The sequence below is a fragment of the Calidris pugnax genome, unplaced genomic scaffold, assembly GCF_001431845.1.
Source record: "Calidris pugnax isolate Ruff unplaced genomic scaffold, ASM143184v1 scaffold118, whole genome shotgun sequence".
In the NCBI taxonomy this organism is placed as follows: domain Eukaryota; kingdom Metazoa; phylum Chordata; class Aves; order Charadriiformes; family Scolopacidae; genus Calidris; species Calidris pugnax.
In genome coordinates this window covers 5469048-5488124 of record NW_015090855.1, presented here as the reverse complement: position 1 = coordinate 5488124, position 19077 = coordinate 5469048, and the positions used below count along the sequence as shown (strand labels likewise).

The 19077-nt window shown below is 47.7% G+C and overlaps 1 protein-coding gene across 1 annotated transcript in view; it reads right to left on the bottom strand.

Moving 5' to 3' along the window:
- Nucleotides 1-3614: 3614 nt before the first annotated feature.
- The window catches only part of CTNNBL1 (catenin beta like 1), a 55137-nt gene continuing 39674 nt past the window's right edge, over nucleotides 3615-19077 (bottom strand). Inside the window, exons 12-16 of the mRNA XM_014943845.1 lie at nucleotides 17822-17919; nucleotides 16636-16716; nucleotides 10318-10455; nucleotides 9622-9694; nucleotides 3615-3873 (exon numbers count right to left, since the gene is read on the bottom strand). Of these exons, the coding sequence (XP_014799331.1) occupies nucleotides 3785-3873; nucleotides 9622-9694; nucleotides 10318-10455; nucleotides 16636-16716; nucleotides 17822-17919 (479 nt within the window). The 3' untranslated portion in view covers nucleotides 3615-3784. The remainder of the gene's footprint in view (nucleotides 3874-9621; nucleotides 9695-10317; nucleotides 10456-16635; nucleotides 16717-17821; nucleotides 17920-19077) is intronic.

Below are 19077 nucleotides of genomic sequence, written 5' to 3'. Positions count from 1 at the left end.
TGCTTTTGAGAGCAGCTCAGCTCCTGCAGCCCCAAACCAACACTGTGATTTATTGGTCTGCACCCTCTTTCAGCACATCCCCCCCTCTCCTCACCAAATTTCCTTATTTATCTGCTGAAAATATTTATGGAGTGGGGATTTCTCCAGGCACAGGTGTTGGGAGCAGCAAAAAAAGCCCAGAGGCCAATCCATGGATACGGAGGGCCCCGGGAGCAGGGGGTGGGCAGGCAGGAGGGGGGGGCTCTGACCTCCCGACTGTGCTGGAGAGGTACCGGGATGCTGGAAAGCCAGACCCCAACACAGCACCCCAGGTCACCACCACCCAACAGGCCTTGGGGACAATAAATGGGATTTTTGTGCTTTATCAATCAGGGTTTTGGACAAGATAACGGGTTTCATACATCCCAGACAGGGCAGGGAGCCGCTTCCAGTCCCTCCAGGCAGAGGATCCCAACTTTTGTGTCCCTCTGAAGGGGTTTGGAAAGTAAGAGGGGAAAATAATCCATCATCCGTCTTGTAAAAGCCTGAATGGCAATAACGAGCTGTGCTAATTCCTCAGCAACATCTGGAGCATCCTTATCTGTCACGGAGAGACGTGACGGTTGTGCTCAGGGAGACACAGGCATTTGGGTTTTTTGTAATCCCCACAAATACCTCCTTCAGCCCAGGAAGGAAAAAAAAAGTAAGTGGAAACACTCCTTCAAGGCATTTCTTCTCCCAAAGCTGGGCTGTCCTGCTGGCACGGGACCTGCCACTGCCATCAGGCCACTCACTGTCCCCTAGGGAGGCTGTGGCACAGCATGGTGCAGCACCATGGCACCACCTTGCTGGCCATAGGAATGAGGGGCAAGGCAGGGGGTGGCACCACGTCCCTGACCCTGCAGCCCCCAGGAGAAGGCTGTGATCTCCCAGTGCCACCCCTGGCTCACAGCATGGCACAGGCACTGGGTCCTCCTGTGGCCACCTGGGCTAGAGAGTGGGCAGCAGCTCCTGCTGTCCCCATGCCCCCATTGCCCCTTTGCAGCCCCTACTGCCAGGCACCGAGAACACCCACTTGTGGGATGATGCCAAGCCCCAGTCCCCATCACCAGTTGTGCCCATTCATAGGATCACAGGGTAATAAAATGGTTTGGGTTGGAAGGGACCTTGAAGATCATCCAGTTCCACCCCCCCTGACGGGGGACCCCTCCCACCAGACCAGGTTGCTCCAAGCCCCATCCAACCTGGCCTTGAACCCCTCCAGGGATGGGGCATTCCAGGTGGGAAAGTCACGATCCTTCTCTGGAGTTGGGACCCTTCCAGGAGCCCAGTGAACCCACACACCACGGCACCAAGCCTTGGGTTCCTTCACCCACTGTCCCTCGACATTCCCAGTAGGCATTTGCTGGCACAACCCACCGTGGCAGCGATTGACATCGAGCGAATGGAAAAACCCAGAAGAAAACCCTCCAGAAACAACCTGGTGAGAGGCGTTAAAGCTGGTTTCCAGCTCCAAACACCAGCTCTCACCCCACGCAGCAGAACCCCACGCAGTCACAGGGTACAGACCATGGCAAATCACCGCCGCTTCAATACCAATCCTTCCAGCGAACCATCCAGAGACTTAAAGGATTTGGTGAAGCGCTTTGAAGAGCTAACAAATTACAAAAGGGAAAAAAAAAAAAAAGAAAACAATCAAAGAAAAGCTGTCTTATACAAGAGGAACATTCATTAGGAGCAGGCTGAGCTCCCTCCAACAGCACTGCTCTGGAAAGCAAACCGGCCAGCCATCAGGGCAGGGAGGGGTTTTCAGCCCAGAGTCTCCATATTTAGTAACTCAACTAACACATACGAATGGAAATGGAAAGGGAGGAGAAATTTCCTTTCCAAAAGCAGAACTCCAGCCGAAGCAGCAACGTGGGAGGGATTTTTGCTCCCACCAGACACCGCTGGAGGTTTTCCCCACCTGAGAGGAGCCGACAGAGCAGCCACACACCCACACCGGGCACTGAGTGATTGTGAAACACACACACGTGCAGCAAACCCGCTGAAATCAGATTAAAGGCGGTCCATTTAGATTTAAAAAAAACTTACCTTGTACTCCAGCAGTTTATAAGTACTATTTTCAAGACCCTCCCTGCCCATTTTTCTCCCCCAGAAACATGGGGGGAACTTCAACGTTCCAGTTGAAGCTGTTTCATATTCATTAAGTTCCCCTTATGCTTCCTCAAATCTCCTTCCTCGCATCCCGTCCCTTTCTCCTCAGCTTTTCAAACACGAGGGCTCTGTGAGACAGGGAACAACAGATCACCTTCCAGGAGGAAAACCAGAGACCAGCTTTGACCACAAATCCAGTCTCTGTGGTGTAGAAAGGCAACGATTCCCAGACTCAAGTGAAAAACCTAAACACGTGTGAAAGGGAAAAAAAACACCTTTAAGGAAGGGCGTTGAAAATAGAAGAAATAAATGAGGAATTCAAACAAGTTCTGCACCAAAAATGTATTTTTGCAGCTTTTTGTGGCTGCTGAAACCATGACTTCCATGTTGATCCCCCAAATAACAGCGTTTTGATAGCACCCAGGCCAGCAGTGCCTACGCAGTCATGATTGAAGGAAGCTTTTAAGCTTCCCTGACAATGCATTTTTCTTGGAGATAAAAAAATGAATGCTGCCAGCATGCAAATCTCTCTAAATTAGGCAAGGCCCAGCTTGCTGGAGCCACGATGTTTTCTGATGACAGTCATTAACTTGAGCAGAAGAAAAGAGGATGCAGGGAAAATATTCTCAGCTCCTCCTTGTCCCAGTTGGGAGTCAGTGCTCGGGGGAGCAGTGGGGTTTGGCACAAGCAGACATCTGGAATTACGCTGCGAGTGCAGAAAGGTACCAGGAAAAGGAGCTGTGGTTTGTTCCGCTGCCATCAGTCAGTCGGGCAGAGGCAAATCACTTGCTCTTTGTGCAGCTCCCACAGCGCGTCTGCAAAAGGCTGAGGGAGTGGGGGTTTCTCTCCTCTATCGGTGAACTTATTGCTGCTATAAAAAGCCAGACTCCTGGTTCAAGAACCAGAATGCTGATTTCCTACACAACAAGCACAGCCGAGACCTTAAGCCGACCGCGAAAGGAAGTCAATGGAATTTGGGCACTTTATTGATTACTTTACCCTCCCTTTTGGCTTTGGGTATGACCTGGGCAGACTCACTGCAACATCCCCCCCTCAGGAGGGTGACAGCTGACTGGCCCCTGCCAAAACCTGCCTTCGATTCTGACTCGCCTTTGGGAAGATTCAGCAGGAATGGCTGACGTGGTTGATTCCTGATTACCCCCTGCCACTGGAGAACAGTTGAACTGGACACATACTGATACCTCAGCCTCCCCAGTTTACACCAGTGCAGTGGGATGTGCCTTTTCATTAATGCATCAGGCTGGAATAACCTGTTAACAATCCCTTGAGCTATATGGGCTTCCTCTTTACCCTCCCTCTAATGCATATATGGCCTTATTGCTTCACACTGATCACTGCAGTTTGACTTGGGGGGAAAAAAACGTTAAAAAGAGTGAAAATTTTGAGCTGCCCTGCTGCAAGGTATGCAGCTGCCATCCCACTCACAGCAGATTACTTAAATAACAAACAAGAAATTAAAAAAAAAAAGCAAACTATCTTTAATATCTCCAAAATCCCATTTAGAAGCAGTTTCATAGAAACATCACTTTCAGCACGCAATCAAGGCTGGAGGAGGGCAGCAGGAGGAGGAAGAATCAGACACCAGCCACGTCCTCATGGGCAGACCCCGAATTCTGTCCCCGAGTTCTCAGAAATTCTCCAGCAGATCCAGGATCCTCTTCTGCTCGCTCTCCCGAAACTCCTGGTTCTTGCCATCCCCGATGTTCTCCGCGTACTCTGCGGGGGAGAGAAGCAGACAACAGGCTTTGAGTGAGATGCTAATGAACGACGGGCAACTCCTCTTGCAGATACAACAGCAGAATGTAAATCTACATCCACTGCAAACAACCGAATGGGAATTCACGAGAGGAGCATCGATGGTTTTTTCTCCCCACCCCCAAGGTTAAAGCTTTGCATAATAAACACCTACTGACCCCTCTTTAAAAGCTTTTGTAGCAAAAAGAGACCACAGCAGGAACATATTGCTCTCGTCACTAGGCAGCACCCAGAGGGAGGACCCGTTCCCTGTGTCTGGGCATTCAGAAAGGTGACCATCCAGGTGCTCCTCCCAACAGAGGAGCTCTGTTACCCCAACAGAGCAGCCCACTGGGAGCTGCCCGAACTGGAGTCGCATCATTGGCCTCTCTCAGACCAAGAAATTCAAACAACGGCTTTCCAGGTCCCTTTTAACACTGAGCATCATCAGGGAAGGTCAGGCAGGGGCTGTTACACAAATGCTAAACATTCCTAACCCCGGGTTTAACCTGCCCGTTCTCCAGGCATCCTGAATGAGGATTTTTGTCAAGTGGAGACTGATTTCCCAATCTACAAGTGCTTTTAACCCAGATGGGAAAAAAACCACACCAGTTCAGATTTAACTACAAAACAAACTCCTTGTCTTCAGGCAGAGGACACCAGACCCTGATTGACGTCTTGCCCATCCATGCAAAGGCCTAAACACTATGGAACCAAAAATGTCCTCTCCAGCTCTCCTTCCCGACACTCATTTAAAGCTGGCAGCTCTCATCCCTATATCAGCTCCCTCCCTCCTGCCACCAGAACCTGCATATTCAAAGAAGGTTTAAAAAGAAAAAATGAAAAGCAGGTTTTGAGCTGCGAAAGCAAGGAGCTGAACAAATCTTAGTAAATCAGGAGCAGGCTGCCTGGTTAGACAGTGCTTTCCAGCCTCTGCCTTCTCGCATTCTTTCCCTTCTTCCTAAACAAACGGAACAGCTTGTATTCAGCATCTGAATAGTAAGTTGCTGTAGAAAGTTTGCTTTAATATTTATACGTTCGGCACTGCTACATGCTTCTGAGCTCCATCAAAGCCTTTATTATAAGAGCACTGAAAGGAGTGAGGACAGGGAGAAGTTAGCTGATGTGGGAGTCTTCCCTCCCGCCTGCACTCTCTCTCTCTCCATGTACAAGAAGCAGAGTTCTTTGCCAGGGCCTCTGGGAGAAATCTTTTTAATATTTATAAACCGCTACAGTACCTGTAACAAGAGCAGGCGGGTAACGCTGAGGTTTGCTGCAAGGGAACCTGACCTCCTCGCTGGCCAGAAGAAGGGGGACCAGCACGGGGAACCCTTCCCTCAGATGGAGGAGGAACTCTCCATCGCGCTTAACGAATACACCAGCAAGCTAATAAATTCGTTGTAGCTACCCTACGTGTTGGCTAATTGCCCAAGGGCAAGGCCCCAGCAGCCTGGCATCAGCTCTGCTAAAACACTCAAACTGCAGCAAAGGGCAGCATCTCAGCGTTTGGGCATCAAAACCTGCCACCTGCTTCTGAGAAGAGAAGACTGAGGAGGGGGTCTGATCAATGCTTATAAATACTTAAAGGGTGGGTGTCAGGAAGATGGGGCCAGTCTTTTTTTACTGGTGCTCAGTGACTGGACAAGAGGTAACGGGCACAAACTCAAACATAGGAAGTTCCATCTAAACATGAGGAGGAACTTCTTTGCTGTGAGGGTGGCAGAGCCCTGGAAGAGGCTGCCCAGAGAGGTGGTGGGGTCTCCTTCTCTGGAGACATTCCAAACCCACCTGGACATGTTCCTGTGCAACCTGCTCTGGGTGGACCTGCTCTGGCAGGGGGTTGGATGAGCTGATCTCCAGAGGTCCCTTCCAGCCCCCACCATTCTGTGATTCTGGCAGGAGATAAACCCTGCTGTGGCAGAGACAGAGTTACCTTCCCAGGAGAAAGTGCCAGCTAAGGGCAGCGTTTAGCTCCGTTTCCCTTGTCCCCTTCAGGCAGTACCAGAGCTCTCTATCAGCAGTGTGTCCCCGCGGGGAGCTCGCAGAAGAGTAGCCTGTCCCCAACGAGCTCTTTCTGTGCTTTATCAGAGTAAGTGCCTCTGAAACAGTTGCAGCAACTGCAATTGCTTGTGTTTATTGCAGCCCAAGGGAAACTCTTCCCTGCCTGCCACTGCCTCTCCACAGCTCGGGATACCTGTGGGGGGGACGGACGAGGTCCCCGAGGCTGGCACAGCGCTGGGACACCCGGGTCAGCCCCTGCTGTGGGTACTCGAAGCATCTGCAGGGCAGGCAGGGGCTGGTGACCCAGCTCTGGTTTTAGCTTTAAGGGCTGCCAGAGGACTTGAACATAGAACTCAAGCAGGGAAACCGCCGAGCGCCACTAATGACGCTGCCCTTCTATTGTCCCGATGAGATCACTCAGACAAAAGCAAGCCACAAATTCCCCTAATCTTATCCAAAAGCTCAGCGTTTTTCTTTCTGAATATTTAGGCTTCCTAAGACTAAAACCTCAGTGACTCCCAAGGCAGACTGTTTACTGGGTTACCAACAGTTGCTAATGCTAATTTGAAGAGACCAGATAATACTCCCAGAACCAGGCTTTAAAAAAAAAAAAAAAAAAATCTCCCACTGAGGTTTTATGTATTTACCTTTTTATTTAAAATTCCATGACTTCAGTGAGACAGCAAAAAAAAAAATCAAATGTAAGCTCCCCCTGCCAACAGTTAAACAGAGCTCACACATTGCTGTAGCTACACAAAGGGAAAGGACCTAAGATTGGTTTCTGCTTCATTAGACAAAACACAATGGTTACAGAACAGTAAAAATCAATAGGGAAATATTGAAGCTTGTAATGGATATTGGAAGCTATAAAGCCTGCTCATACTGAGGGACCACAGGCCAAATTTAGCACAGTCCTCATAACATACCTACCTTTTCTTTTTGATTACCCATGCTAACAGGTTTGGTTTATAGCATTCAGTAGGCATTCCACCTTCCCAGCTCCCTGATGTGCCCATTACCTTCACCAGAAAAAAAAGATGTATAACCAGGCATCTCCTGTCAGTGCTTCTGGGGAGGGACCCTCAGTTCCTGCTGGGCTCCTCTGACAGCAGCTCCGCAAAGGGAGCAGGTACCAAACACTGGCCTTTCTGGATTGGTGAGGAACGGCGTGCTTTCCCATTCCAGGGATGAGTATCACTATTTAGAGAGGTCTGTGCCTCACTCCATTCCCAATGAGAGAGATGGAGACCAGGAATTGCCAAAATACACTCGCTGTCACAAAGACCAGTTTCTATCCCCAAGACATCCCCCCAGCCAAGGCACACACCGTTCAGTTGGTTTTTTTCCAAAGGATAAACTACCTGTCCCATTGCAAGTAATGCTTGATCTCTAAAAAAAAAGGAACTGTGGGAGGACTGGTCAGCCTGCAGAAATGCATTTAATGAGCTTTCAGTTATTCCCTGCCCACTCCTCCCCCTTGAAAGCCCTACCATAAGAAAACAGTCTTGCTTCCTCGCTTGCATCATAAGTAATTCTGAGCAACCCCAAGGGATCCATCAGCTGTCAGGTTGCCAGAGAAACATGGAGAATATGTAGGCCATAAAAATCAAACTAAAAAACCAAGCACCTAATTAGTATGCAAAAATAGAAAATAAAAACCGAACAAGAGCAAAACACTGAAAGAAAAGTAAAAATAAACCAGCCCCTATCTGTCCTGAGAGCAAGTTGGAAAGTGACCTGGAAACGTTTCAGCCAAGGCTCAAGGCTCCCCATCTCTCAGTGATTTGGGATAGAGTCGTACAGTTCTGACACCAATTAAATTTCAGAAATCCCCCGCTGGCCCCCGATGCTTCCAGGGTCCACAACCAAACCACCGCAACAGGCAGGCTGTGTTCAACCAACCAACTGCTCTGGAGAGGCTGGTACTTGTCTGTGGTGTCACTTCTGTTAAAAGCTGATGAATCTGCACTGACAACATATTTGGACATAGGTGTGTAACTACTGAAAAACTTAAATTTCACCAGCCCAGACTGCAGCTAAGCTCAGTGCTGCTCCTACTGGGCAGGAATCCTCTGGGCCCCATCCCCGGATTTCACAAGAGCCCACCAACAAATTTATTTCTAAGGTCATCGATAACTGTGATGGCAAAAGTCTCTAAAACTGGCAAGCATAAAAGCTGGGGAGAGCTGAAGACAGAGCCCCAAAACACAGTATCCAACACCTGCATTATGAACAGGCCGTGTCCGGCCTCTTCAGGCAGAGAACATGTTACTGCTGAGAGCACCGGACCCGCTGAACAATCCACAGCTTGCAAGACGTGATAAAACCCCTGAAAAAGTTTTCACAATGCAAGTCACTGTCTGTGAAAGTAAGAATCGGATGAAATTTTAATGCAGCTGCCCTCCAATTCAGCTGAGTATGTAAATCAACAAACCAGAGCCGTGAACGTGAGGTGTGTAAATACAGCGAGGTGTGTGACAAATCCCCTGGGCACCCGTGGCCCCGGTCAAGCATGGGAATCTGAAAGCAGATGCTGACATGCTCTAAGTTGGAAATGGACAGTTTGGAGGCAGGAATTGTCAAGTATCATAATTAAAAGCAGAAAAGACATCCTCTCCAGTCCCCTCTGTTCATCAGCAGGCATTAACTTGCACTTGCTGGCAAAGGACAAGGGCCAAAGAGATTGCCGATAGCTGCAGGTGATCTCACACTGTCAGAAAAGCTCTCCTAATTTCATCATACCAGCCATCCTTCTGATCCCCTTCTTCCCTGCACATGGGAAGGGAGAAAACAGACAGGATTTGCAAGAAAAAGGCTGCCTGTACCTGCCAGTGTTGAGGGGGGTGAGGAAAAGGCCAGGAGAACACTGTTGTTATTCCCAAAGAAAGCAGAGACACGGAAACAACGCAACCCACAGTCCATTACCCCTGGAGATGCTGCCGACCTTCCTTTCTCTTCAGGAGAGAGATTCCTCACCAGAAACATCACAGTGCCTCAGGAGCAGACACGTCCTGCACAACCCTCTGCTAATTAAGGAGGCACCTCCTGTGGGCAGCAGATTACCAGCTCTCCAGCTAAGCCTCGCAGCTCCGAGGGGGCTGTGGGGACAGTCTGAGTCCTGTCCTCTCCTTTCCCAGTTCAATTGGCTGCTTCTGCTGAAGGACAGCAGGCTAGAGATGAGAGTCACAGCTCAAATAAGCATCGCTCTAATTCAACATAAGCATTAAAAATAACAAGCGGTACTTTAAAACCGGGATTGCAAATCACAACAGCTACATTTTAAAGCTACTGAGGATACTTTAATGCTATAATCCATATTAATCTGACACTAAGAACAAGACAAATACACCACAGATACTAATATGGTGCAGATGGTAAAGTGCAGGGCCGTGTTAATGAAAGATGGGACTCCACTCTTCTTCCCTCTAGCATGCATATACACTTCCCTTAAATATTTACTCTAGAGTTAATGTCAGCAGCAAGATCCAGTCTGTAGCTGATGGCAGAGTGAAGTGATGTGCTGCTCCGTGACAGTGTCCTAACTCCAAGGTACAGCGTGCCTCTTACCAGGGTGATTCCAGCCCTGCACATCTCAGAACACTGCTCAACTGCTGCCTGAAGACGCTCATGAAGTCAAGGAGAATTACGTGTGAAGGCTCATCCTAGAAAGCGATGACCAAGCTGACCCCAGTAGAGACGTGACACACACATAGGAATATCTCAACTCACCTTTTAGGATGTGTCGAACGATTTTAATGGAGCTGCCTCTCATGTTCAGAATCTGATGGACTCTCTGGCGAATCTGAGCAGGGATGGGAAAGAGAAGAAAGTCATAACCAATACAACACCAAAACCATGCACAACCTCTTTTTCCCCTTCTTTCTTTGAGGGAAGAGCAGGAAATGCTGAGCACCACAAAACCCAACTCAGCCTTGCCAGTCCATAGTCCCAGAGCACACACTCAGAAACATTCAGGAAGGCCTGTGGCACTGGTACGAATAACCACGTAACGTATTCACAAACCCCAATATATTAACACCAGCAGAGGTGCAGTATTTTGCACAGACCAAGAGAAGTCACCCTCTAGAACGTGTGCCTTTGTGACACCTTCTGAGAGAACATCCCTTTCCACTGCTCTCTAAGCAGTGGCATAAATAGGGCCTTTCCATTTCAAACTGTGACCTCACTCATGGCAGACTGTATGGATTCAGTAACAATGATCAGCTTCTCTACCCACTAACACCCTCCTAACTGCTATAACATGATGAAGCTGTATTGACACAAGTGCAATAAGCAGGTTTCCTCCAAAAAAAAGGGAATTAAAGAGGAGATTATTCAATGAGGCAGTATTTGCAAGGATTTAAAGTCTTGTTTGTATCACGGATGGAAACACAGGTGATCAGCCAGCCTTGTCCACAGCTTTACCTGGGGAACGTTGGCATTACAGATCTCTGCCATGATGTAACAAATGAGCTGTAGAACAAAGAGACCGGCATCCAGGCGACGGAGATAAAATTCGTCTTCCATGTCATCGTCTATTATCTCTCCCCGACGCACCATGTCCTGTAAAGCAACACAAACAAAGGGTGTGATGACTGTATCTCAAAGTACTTCCCATTAGTAGTGGCAAAATGTTGGTGATATTTGTGGTTTCTTAAGAATCACTTTGCTCCCCAAAACATTAACATCCATATATTTCTCGCCAAAGAAGTACTGCTTTTAATAATTCATTTAAATTCACAAAACATTTCATTCAATTTTGAACACGGCTCAGCCTTTGCTGGTTGTGAAGTGTGTCCATCTGCAAATTAAAATTTTAATTTAAACATACAAATTATGTTTTGAAATCGAGCGACTAGAGACTGCGAATATGGAACAAACCAGTGTATCTATTATTTATAAGTTATTTGTCAAAATGGAACAAAAGAACCTGCTCTTCTACTGGCCATTTGAGGGTGCTGTTAAGCAGTGCAGAAGATGACTCCAGCAGACTCAAAGACTTATTAGGCTTCCAACTTCATTATTGACTGATGAATGATGAAACAGGTCCAAAAATTCTGCACAAGCACAGCTGCACCGTGCCCAGCCTTGCTTTTCCAGCTTCATTTTTTCGGGATGCTGACAGGGCCAAACCCCAGCTGGGGTCTGTTTGCAGAAGACCACTGGCTTTGGTGGGAATTCTGACAGTTCCTTCTTCCCATACGGTGCTTCACCAGTGAGACCTGCCCAAACAGAGGCCAAAAGCAGAAGGCAAGAGGCCATTCCATTCGTCTTGTTTCAGACAGAGCATCTTCTTCAAAACACCAGCAAAAGCAGCCCAGGAATACACTCAGAGCAGTTTCCTCCTGAGAAAGACCAGCCACGTCCACCAGCTGAACCCTCCATCCATTTTCATGGAGAGCGACAGGCCAAAATAACCGATGTCATGTGTGACCTTTTGCATTTGGGGGTTTGTTTTTTCGGTTTTGTTCTTAAATAAAGGAAGCAGCTTGTCAGACCCTGCTAGCTCTCTGCAGCTCGTGTGATTTATTATGCAGCTGGCTGGCAGGTGGGCACACACCAGCGGAGCAATATTTTCTCATTAGAGCCATCACCAGCCAGAGCACCGGCCCCGTAACACTCAGCGAGAAGCGCTTCCTCGGGGTGCACAGGCTCCAGGTGAACACACACAAGGTCACCGGCACTAAAGATGATGTAGGCTGCAGGATCTTCCTCTTTTGTCAAGCCAAGTCCTCGCATCTGATTGTAGGTAGAGTCTTTTAGGCAGAAGAAGGAAAATTAACCCTGTGCACCTCTCACTGGGGAGGGTGCAATGGATGCTCACCACACAGAAATCTGTGTAAGTGCCTTAGAAGTACAGCTGTTGCCTCCTGAAAGTGAGAGAGGAAAGCAAAGGGAATTAAATGCTTTCCCTCCCAGAAACCGAGCTTGCCAGTGAACAAACAAGTTAACCTTAAAAAAACAATGTCTAGTTACCAATGCCATGAAGCCACTGCTAGGGCTACACTCCAGGATGTTTTAGCATCAGATCCTGTAGACTCACACATTTACACAACTATAGTTTACTCCAGGTTCTAAAAATCACAGGCAGAGGCATGACTGGGCAAAACTCACACGCAAGCTCTTGCCAGTGAAAAGAAAAATCCAATTTTGTGCAAGGAGTGACTTTCCTCACCCTACATTTGTGCCAAATTGCATGAATCTTATCAAATCCAGCCTCTGAAGCTAAGCAATGTTGAGTGTGGCGAGGGAGAGATTGGAATATTGACTGAAATGTCCAAAAGCCCCAATCCAGGAACATGACAAGGCACTCACTCCCAAAACCACTGCTTACCCTCCTCGCTGCACACAGGTTTATTGGCTGCTCTTCTCAATGGTGCTAAATTCCTGAACAGAAAAAACATGAACAGGCCAGGATTTTGAATCTCCAGAGCAGGGAACAAAGACCATGTCTGTTCTGTATTCTGATCCAAGCACGGCGATCACAGGAGCTGAATCCAGGCAACTGCTGTCTTGATTACACAGCGAAGGCAGCAGTTATAACAGCCCCTCTCGACAGAGAAGCAAGATTATTTTGTGCCAGTAAATTAAGCAGATATGAATTAGAAGACAAGTAGTTTTAAGGTGCCTTTTCAGTCTTTTTCTTTTTTTTTTTTTTTAACCACAACCACCCTTTAAATGCTAATCTGCCTCCCAGTACAGTACCAAATAGCCACCTTTCCACTTTGTCTCTCTTTCAAAGCTGTCAAGTCACTAACCTCCAAATGAGCACTCAGATGCCATTTCTAATCTGCCAACAATATGTACTGAGATGCCCCTTGCTGATGGGAGAAGACAGCAATAAGATGGGCTTCTGTGAAGCTAAAATGAGCTTCTCTCACACTAATGAGGCAGGACTGACAGGCCTCGAGGTGTCAAGTAGAGACTCAAAACCTAAAGGTACAATGGATCTGCCAATGCTGTACAAAAGACCATATCTATTCTGTGCCCTCACCGGAGCAGGGCCCAAAGGATTCTCCACATCCTCCTCCTCCCTCACCTTCCATTTGCCTTCCTCAGCGGGGATGGGCAGAGCAGATGGGATGGGCATGGATCAAGGACAAAGAACACCACCAGGACCCTGGTTTTACCTCCTCACCGGGTGGGACAGCGAGGCCAGTCCAGATCATTAGAGATGAGAAGGCTCCGAATGGTCATGCATGAAGACAACTATCGGAACTTGTCTCCTACACCAAGTACAGATTCTCTCCACTTACTGGTTTCTGTCTGTATTACTGGGGTGAGCAAGTGATGCAAGCCATGCTCAGGAGGTGCTTTCAGGCCACAGACAGAGAGCTAAACTCAAGGTCATTGCTAAGCCCTTGGTCAAAAAGGATATGCAAGAGACAAGGACTGAGATTTGCAACAGGAGAGGAGCAAGCTGAAGTCAGACCATCACAACAAGGACTGCCCAGGACCATTATAGCTGGGACAACGATTTCTCCAAGAGCCTCTTTCAAACGCAGAGGCTGCAGAACACACGGTCTCTTCAGCAGACTGACCACCCTTTTCCTTGAAACACAGAAGGGTTCAGAGTGAGCCCTGGTCAGGCATGGACTCTGCTGCTGCCAGGAGAGCAGGCAGACATCCAGGTCACACCAAGGTGACCGAGAAGCTCTCAGAACCACATAAGAAACCACTCGAGCCCTCCGCTGTGAGAAGGAATTTTTTCATTTCTGCCACTAACTTAATTTCTTGCACTAACACAGCCCCCACCGGGACGTCCTGCCCTCCGTACAATTCCAGACAATTTGGTCCTTTTCTAAACCGAACTGAAACACTGGGCTAACACAAATTCCTATTTCTGTTATCCCAATCTGCCCTCATGCCAGGAGTTCCACCTCTCCCTTTCAAGGATAGAATGACTTAACTGTAGCACAATTAGCATGTAATTTGTAAGTCATTATAGCGCAAAGTGTCTGGCGAGAATATTTTATCGAATAAACCTGCTGAGCATAATTTTCTGTGGAACTATAAAAATATTAAACCATCTCCTGTCTTTTCCTGCCATCTTTAGAGATCACTAAGGCTATTGCTGCCGCCTATAAATTATACCTCATTTTAGAGGAAGTTAAAAGCCATAGGACTTTACACCATTCCTGCAAAAAGAATTTGAGACAGGAACAAGATATTTTCTAGGTTTCATTAACTAAAAACTCTTGAGAAGAGTGCTAAAACAGGCATCAGGTGTTGGAGACAAATGCTGAAGCGGACTTCACTCCTGGGTTTTACGTGGCAATTAGGGTAATCACTAAATTATCACCTCCAATCACTTCTGAATAGATGCCACAGAAGCTAACAAGTGGGTAACACTGAGAAGGGACTCACTGGACATTACCATGTTTCATTGTCCAGATTAAGGTGGAAGTTTCATTACAATTTCTTCCTCAGACACAGCTGGCTTCAGAAATTCCCTCCCTTCTACCCTCAACTATTCCCACACTTTCACTGCCACAGGCTGAAGAGCTGGGCTATAAACCAGACCACTAAAGTAAGCTAAGTTAAAAGAAAGAAGATGACCTGCAAGAGCAGCAGCTTCTTACACCAGCTCCACTACCAAAGATAAAAAATCAGGTATAATACACTCACTCATTTCTTGTATAATCAGATTTTCAATTCCTGTAGTCCAAGACTTACATCAGGATACTCTGTCCATCAGACTTGGATCCCACTCTCAACAGTATAGGCTGACCCTGTACACCTCATCAGGTATCATTTTTATTTGAGGCAGGGAGACAGGTGAGGATCTGTATAAATAGATTTTTGGGGTACTATGTCCCCTACTCCAAGAGGAAGGTCAAAAGCCCTCAAGTGACACAGCACAGTTCCTTAAGGACCCAGCATTCGTACCATCCACTTCAATGATTCATGTGCCACAACTAGAAGCATTAAAGTGCTCCATAAATCCTGCCACAGCCAGACAATGCTGTGATTTGACACACAGAAGGATGGCTTTTGCCGCCTTCTGCGTGGGGAAAGCACTTGAGCCACTTCAGATCTCAGGAGACAGTGTCCCACTGATCGTTTGAGGATGCTACAAAACAAAGTAAATGATAATTCCAAGAGCGTTCCAAGCTAGGAATGAACCTCACCAGGGTATTTCATACACATTGTGCCCAATATATTGCACATAAAATGTTTCTGCTAAATCCTATTATTACTTCTAATAGGAGCAACGAATTGAGATCCATTTATTCTAGCCAGTTCAGCCTACAAAGCCCTGAGTCAGGCAAAAGGACAGTGCCCTTCTGGATACAAGAGAAAAACCTCATATTCTTATGGTTTCTCTTCCCTTGTGCATCAGTAAACACGAATGGGTTAATACTATTAATTAACGAGCTTCCACATAAGCTTCTTCACAAATTCCCTTCACCCCTGCTTTGTGCTGGCTGCTTGCTAGAGGTGTTCATGTTTCACAGAATCACAGAATCTTAGTGGTTGGAAGGGACCTCCGAGATCATTGAGTCCAACCACAAAAAAAGGAAAAACCCAAAAAAACCCCAAACCCCCCCCCCAAAAAAAAACCCCAAAAAAAACCCCCAAAACAAAAAAGCATCCAGGATGCTTCAGGATCTTTTTGGATAAAGGAAACATACACCAGCTCTGCAATGTTGCGTTTAGGGCTCTATAAAGCAGCTGCTGATACACCACAAGGCTTCAGCCAGAAAAATCCATTCTGGTTTTTGAGCTCCCAAACCCACATTACCACCCCTGAAACATAAAAAATAAATAATCTCTTGCTCTGTTCCGAGGAGGACAAGAGTGGAGCGGAGGGACAGCAGGAAAGGGTAAAGGCTGTTTTTCTTCAGGCCACCGTTCATTTGTGAAGCTGCAGCTGTCCATATGGAGCTGGCAGCCAAAGCAACCCCATTCATCACTCGCCCCCGTGCCTTTTTGAGCAGCAGCAGCTCCGCTGAGCTCCGATGCCCTCACAATGTTTGCCAGCGCCCAGAGAAGCGGCCTTGGCCGTGGGCAGGCAGCTGTTTGTGGGAGCCTGGCGGGGGGCTGCAGCCCGTGGCACGCCGAGCTCGCCCCGCGTGCGGGGCCGGCGGCTGCAGTGATTACTCTCCGTCAGCGCTAATCAATCTCACCCCCTCTTCAGTGCTGATACAGATAATCTTGCGGGAAGCCGGCCAAGCTCGCTAACAGCTCTGCAAGCTGCTTCCTGACTCCAACAGCTCGGTCTCTTTCAAAAAGTCTGTTCCGGCTTCAGTTCCAAGAAAGTACTGTGTGGTACCAGGGCTCGTGTCATTCAAAACGATTCACTGCTGGTGAGCAGGGAGCACACCAGCCTTTGGCTGCAGCATCATCTAACTAATCAAAATAGACGCTTTCTCGCAGCTGATCAGAACTCTAAAGACCAGGGTAGGAGGCCTCACACATTATCATGTAATTGTCTCTCTGCATTTCACTTACTCTCCATCTGCCAAACCAAGCAAGACTGTAGCCAAGTAAAAGTGAAGGCAAATTGAAGCACAGACTTAGACCCCTCCTAGTAAAATTCACTCTAAGAAAAGGCCAGAAGCACTTGCCGTAGAGAAGTTCTCAGCTGGAGAGCAGGACAACAAGAATTAAGAGGTAACAGCACCGGTACGAGGGCACGGCTCAGACGAGTGACCTGACTGAGACAGAAGTTCTGTGCAGATGACATGCCTGTGCAGAAGTAATGCAGACATGAGCTGGCAAAACTTAAGCAATACATACGTGTTTCTCTCCATCAATCTTCTTATCAGCTGCCTGCATTGCATCCAGGTACTTAAAATACAGTTCCATCAGCCTATCAACCTGCAAGGGCAGAAGAGAGAGACCTAAGCAAGAAAAAAAGAACAATGCAATCATCTTTAATCCTTCATGCTATGTTGTTTTCCTCCCAGCTGCAGTCTTCACAAAGTAACAGGCAATCCTGTCACTCACTGGAAGGAATACATTACAGGAGGACGCTACAAGTGTTGGTCGGATGAGCACGCTGAGTCTGCAGGCGTTTGAACGTATTCCCACATCACAATATGGTCTCGTCAGCTCCAGCTAAAAGGCAGCAAGAAGACACGTGTCCCCCACTCGCTCTGCTGTGCTGTGGTTCTCCAGCTCTCCGGGTTTTTCCAGCGGACTTTCCTGTCTATGCTGCGTGCAGCCAGGCTTATTTTAAATGTATCAGACGTGTTACAGCTCCCCTGCTCTCCTCTGAACTGCATTAGCCAACTGAAAGCCTATCTAGTAATGGGAAATCTCCTGCAGTTGGCAGAACAGGTTATGAAAAACACCTTTAAGACACACTAATGAGGAATACTAAAGAACCACTATTTCCCCAGTGACGGAATTTACAAATCCCTTGGGAATTACTGGTTTGCAAAAGCCGCTGTTTCTGTTTCCCAGCTGTTTGATCTATCCACCACCATGTAAATATTTTGGAAAGTTAATTCCCAGAGTAAACACCACTGAAGTCACGCGTTCTAGGGGAGGAATGGGGAGTGTCAGAAGTGTACTATAGCAATTCCTAACCTCGCTGCAATAGAGGTTCAGTAGAGTAACTGGCACCTTTCCACACTGCCCTGGTCTCACAGAGCCAGCACGTTAACACCACCCAACACATGCTGTATGATCAGGCTTCAGCAGAGAGACACAGGACTGAGAATTGCTACTACCACATCCAAAAGGACCAGAAATTGAGAGTATATATGACGTGGGAGGCCAAGCACTACAGGCATTTCCAGTTCTCCAGTTTGTAGATAAGAACGTGAAGGAGACGACGCTGGCCTGTGAGAGCAGGAGTAGAGGCAGGTACAATAACAGCTTTTCAGTAACTCAGGCAGTGCACACAGGCTCCCTGCCGTTACCCAGCACCCTCCCAGCCTGGCAGCCCAGAGACTGCAGACACACATTCAGCACTCACCTTCTCGCTGTCATTCTCTGTGAATTTATTCAGTAACCGTGTCCTCTGCTGCCCTCTCAGGTTTCGCAGAAGGGAGGCCAGGATGGAACAGACATGTTCTGGAGATACAAAATGAAAATTGCATGCTGAGATCAGGAACAGGAGCTTATTTTCTCGGTAACATGCCATTAAATTTACTACTAGCACTCCCGGGTGTAGCCATTGATAAGCGGAACCCTGGTTCCCTCCCATCCCTGGTGAGAGGCAGCAGAGTGGCAGTGAGAGCATCAAGCCACGTTTGCAGGGACCAGAGACACCTCCTTGCCCATCACAGCCCGGCCAGCGAGGTCTCCTCAGGCTCTGCTGCACGACTCCTGCTTTTTTTCCCTTGGTGACCTGAAAAGAGTGCCTTACATAAAGCACAAATTCTGCTCCAGTTTACCTCCCCAGGCAGGCACACTCTCTTTTTGGCACCCTCCATCACAGCTAAAGGCACAGCACGATGCCTCCTCCTTTGGGGCTAAAAGGAGTCCCGGCCCAAGCCAGCACTGTCATTCAAACAACCCTTAGTTGGCCAAACAGGGGACGGTTACTGAAACAGGAAAGCTTGAGAAAGGAATAACTGTGCCAGCCTGCAGCTCCTGCAGAGACTTAACTGGTATTAGCTGGAGGAAAAAAAAAATCCTCAAACAAACCACTTTTATTTACAGAAAATCCCATGGATTGAATATGAATGTGCCACAGCAAACCAGAAACGATCAAATAAACGTGTTCTACAATCTTCTCAATTGCACTTGGGGGTCATATTTTACAGCACAAACCTTGGAGCCAAGTAAAAAGTCAACGTTGCAAGCACACAAGAGAGAACATCTGTGCTAATGTCCAACCACAGCTTCACTCCAAAATGGGACCGAACCAAGTATCTCCAACCCAGGGTCTCCTGAGGAGCAGGACTGAGCTCTGAGGATTTCCCCTGTAGGAACACGGGTGTCCCTTGATGGGGGACCACCAAAGGAGGTACTGAAGGGCCACATGGCATTGCTGCTTCTGTGCCTTGCACCCCTTTCAGAAGCTCCACCTGAGCACAGGTCCCAGCACAGCCCCAGTACACTGTCATTCACCAGCTTGGTCTACTGCCTCACTGGGGGCAAGTGCTGGTCAAAACCACAGTATTTCAGAATGGGGACTTGAGCTCTTTTGCTCCTTGAGGGACAAAAAGCAACATGATCTTCACCAAAAGCACACTTTTTCACATAGGGCATCTTATGCTTCTTTAA